Raw genomic sequence first — 3,368 nt, 5'->3', positions numbered from 1 at the left:
ATTCTGATGATAGCGACCTCCAGTGTGTCCGAGGAGAAGTGAACTTCCCGGGACTTTCAATGGCTGTGACTATGGGCCATTTTCCCCCGAGGTGTCTCAGGGTAGCTCTGAACCAACAGTCCTTTGATTAGTAACCAAGCTCTTACTTCTTTGCCCCACCTAGAGACTCCCATCATTAGCCAATACAAATATTTGAAAAGGTCGCATGTCATTTCACTTGACATTTGTCTTTCTTGTTTTTTTCCCCTGTTCATTCAGCCCGATCAGCGGCAGCCATGGAAGGAGGAAATGAGACATTAACAACAGATTTTATTCTCACGGGACTCTTCCCCAATATGAAGTATGTCACTTTCCTCATATACACGATTATCTTCATCTACCTTGTTGCTGTCACTGGGAACTTCATCCTGCTCCTCCTCACATGGATGGACTTGAGGCTGCACACCCCAATGTACTTTCTGCTCAGTCAACTCTCTCTTGTCGACCTGGCCCTCATTAGTAGCACTGTTCCAAAGATGGCCTTCAACTTTTTCTCTGGAACAAAGAGCATCACCCGGTTTGCCTGTGGAACCCAAATCTTCTTCTTCTTTACCTTGGGAGGTGCTGAATGCATCCTCTTGACCCTTATGGCCTATGACCGTTATGTAGCTGTCTGTAATCCCCTGAGATATGCAGTTCTCATGAACCACGGGGTCTGCCTGCAAATGGCCATAGTATCGTGGATTGGTGGCATCCTCGTGGCCATAGTTCATACATCCTACACCATGAACCTGCCAATCTGCAGATCCAGAGAAATCCACCATTTCTACTGTGAGATGCCAGCAATTATGAAGATTTCATGCAAAGACACGTCCAAATATGAGCTGGTGGTCTTTGTGCTGGGTGTTATTTTTATCATCATCCCCTTTGGACTTATCATGACTTCTTATACCCTCATCTTCCTCACTGTTCTTCGTATGAACCCTCCCCAAGGCAGGAACAAGGCCTTGGCCACTTGCTCCTCCCATCTTACAGTGGTAAGTCTTTATCTGGGACCATGTGTTTATATGTATATGACACCAGGTTCCTCTCACACCCCTGAGCAGGAGCAGGCTGTGTCTGTGTTTTGCACTGTCCTCACACCCATGTTAAACCCTGTCATCTATAGCCTGAGGAACAAGGACATAGTAGCAGCTCTTCAGAAGCTCCTGAGAAAACCTTCAGTATCTAAAGAGAATGCATAAATATCCAGGAGGGAAAGCAATGATGTACAGGGTTCAGAGGCAAAGATTGTTCACAATTATATTTTCCAGCATGAGATTTGTTTCAGCACTGTGGGCAATGCACATAGTTGAATGTAGTCAATGATATCAATTCAATAAAAAATCTTTTTATTAATCAGTTCATAACCAGTTGCATTCCAGGTGGCTGACTTCAACTGTTATTCTCCAGCCCATTTTGAGGAGCACTGACAACTGTCCCATCTCTCTTTATAACTGCTTTAGACATTTCCTTCGAGCCTAAATTTTGTTCAATGTTATTGATGCTCCAGGCCTTGTTAATCTCCCTTGTTAGAAGTATCACCTTTCTAGGTGACTGGCATGTAAAAAGGAGCAGGCCTTGTCAGGAGCAGTGATAATGTCACATCTTTGTTCATTTTTGATCAACTTGAGCAAACTCAAGATTTTGACTCTTCACTATTTTTTCCTTGGATGAAAACATTCCTGGTCATCCTCAGGGAGGCAAAATGCTCAGCTCATATCTAGTGACAAATGTACATCCTTTCAGTAATCAATACACCCAATCTTGACTAATAACCAGGACTTCAGCAGGAAATCAAGGTGCAATTGACTTCTCTCTTAATACTGACAGGGCCCCTCGAGTCCCAAGCTCTAGCTTCACAGCCCTCCTCCAGTGTATACACGTGGAATTCAGGGGCAGGTGAGGAAGTCAGGGGCTAGAAAACCTTCACCACATACCTGCCACCTCTCTAAAGAGGTTCCCTCTGGCCAGGGAAAATATGTAACAACTCTCTGGGTTTGATGTATAGTCAAAGCTAAATTATTTTTTCTCTTAAGTGCTTATGAGACTTTATAATTAATCTATGATAAAGGTATCCTAGTTCACGGTGAATACACAAATGTAAAGTGCCTGGAGTATTTTTGCAGGTGGCATAATATGCAACTGTAAGGTTCACTAATGAAAGGAGCAGTCTGGATCAAGGGCCATCGGTAAGGCTGCATGACCATTAGTTATGAGCAAAATTTCCCCGTTGGAGAGAGGCGTCGTGCTGGGGACTTTAGGATGAAGTCTGACTGCGCTCGGAACAAACACCGACTGCCGCCCAAGACCAAGGTGGAGGATACCTCGACTGCGGAACAAAGAAAACAAGCAGGGAAGGCAACCAGCTGATATTGAGACTAAGAAACGCAATTGGCAATTAAGCCAGGCTTACATCTCAGACTGGAATAATTCCATGTAAGATAACTTATCTTTCTCAAGACAAACAAGGTTCAAGCCCTGTTGTAGGGGTGAATGCTCATGCTAGAGCCCTAGACGAGGTTCTTTTGATGGGGAAAGGATTTCCTTTAGTTTTCTGTAACGAAGGAAATGCTTCCAGGTTGTCAGCTTACCTCAGTCATAATCAACCTTTCCAAACCTTTATAATATATTGGAGCATCTATTGCCAACAATAACTAACCATGATCCATGGGGAATAAGAAAGAAACAACAACATGCATTGATGCCCATCAGACTTTATGCAATTTTTAAAAATCTAATGGTGTAGTCGATGCATTAAAAAGGAAATCTTTGTGAATTGCTGGTAGGAATATGCAGTTTTATGATTTTTTTAGGAAAGAAATAGATTACATTTAAAAGTTGTTTGCCTTTAAACTGGGAGGTAAAAGCTACTTATGGAGGTATAACTATAGATATGTATATATATATATATATATTAGCATATAAAGATAGAGGTATTGGGCTATGTATATATTTTTATATGGCAAAGCACTAACGTAGCAGATGGACTTTGGGCATATACTTAAGTCTTCCCTCAACACAAGAACACTTGGTTTTAATAACATGGCACTGTGTGATACTCACCTTCCTGACACGATTGCTAAAGACAAAATGTGTGCATAAGCAAATGTGGTGAAGAAGGATGATGGTGCCCAGCTATTAAAAGATATAGCATCTGATCCCCTTTCAGAGGGGTCTCGGGGAGGAGATGAGCCAGTCAGGGTGCTATGTAACAACGATGAGAAATACAACTTTCCTCTAATTCCTAAATGTTTCCTCCCCGCTCCCACTACCATGACTCGAATTCGACCTTGCAAGTCTGGCTAGACCAGAGGATGTACACTGGCACAGATAGGAACTGAAAATAC

The 3,368-nt window shown here is 42.6% G+C and overlaps 1 protein-coding gene across 1 annotated transcript; it reads left to right on the top strand.

The window, feature by feature from the left end:
* The first annotated feature begins 275 nt into the window (after positions 1-275).
* On the top strand, positions 276-1,223 carry LOC101653817 (olfactory receptor 2M2-like). Its single transcript, XM_004697265.1, has one exon. The coding sequence runs from the start codon at positions 276-278 to the stop codon at positions 1,221-1,223; it is 948 nt and encodes a 315-aa protein (XP_004697322.1).
* Positions 1,224-3,368: the final 2,145 nt, after the last annotated feature.

Source organism: Echinops telfairi, unplaced genomic scaffold (assembly GCF_000313985.2).
Source record: "Echinops telfairi isolate 266 unplaced genomic scaffold, ASM31398v2 ScPeMD7_7469;HRSCAF=8507_0, whole genome shotgun sequence".
Taxonomy (NCBI): domain Eukaryota; kingdom Metazoa; phylum Chordata; class Mammalia; order Afrosoricida; family Tenrecidae; genus Echinops; species Echinops telfairi.
Note: the sequence above shows the minus strand (reverse complement) of the source record. Positions and strands in the feature narration are given on the sequence as shown.

What these genes read in the sequence shown, in the direction of transcription:
- LOC101653817 (XM_004697265.1), top strand. Translation starts at nt 276, where the DNA reads ATGGAAGGAGGAAATGAGACATTAACAACAGATTTTATTCTCACGGGA.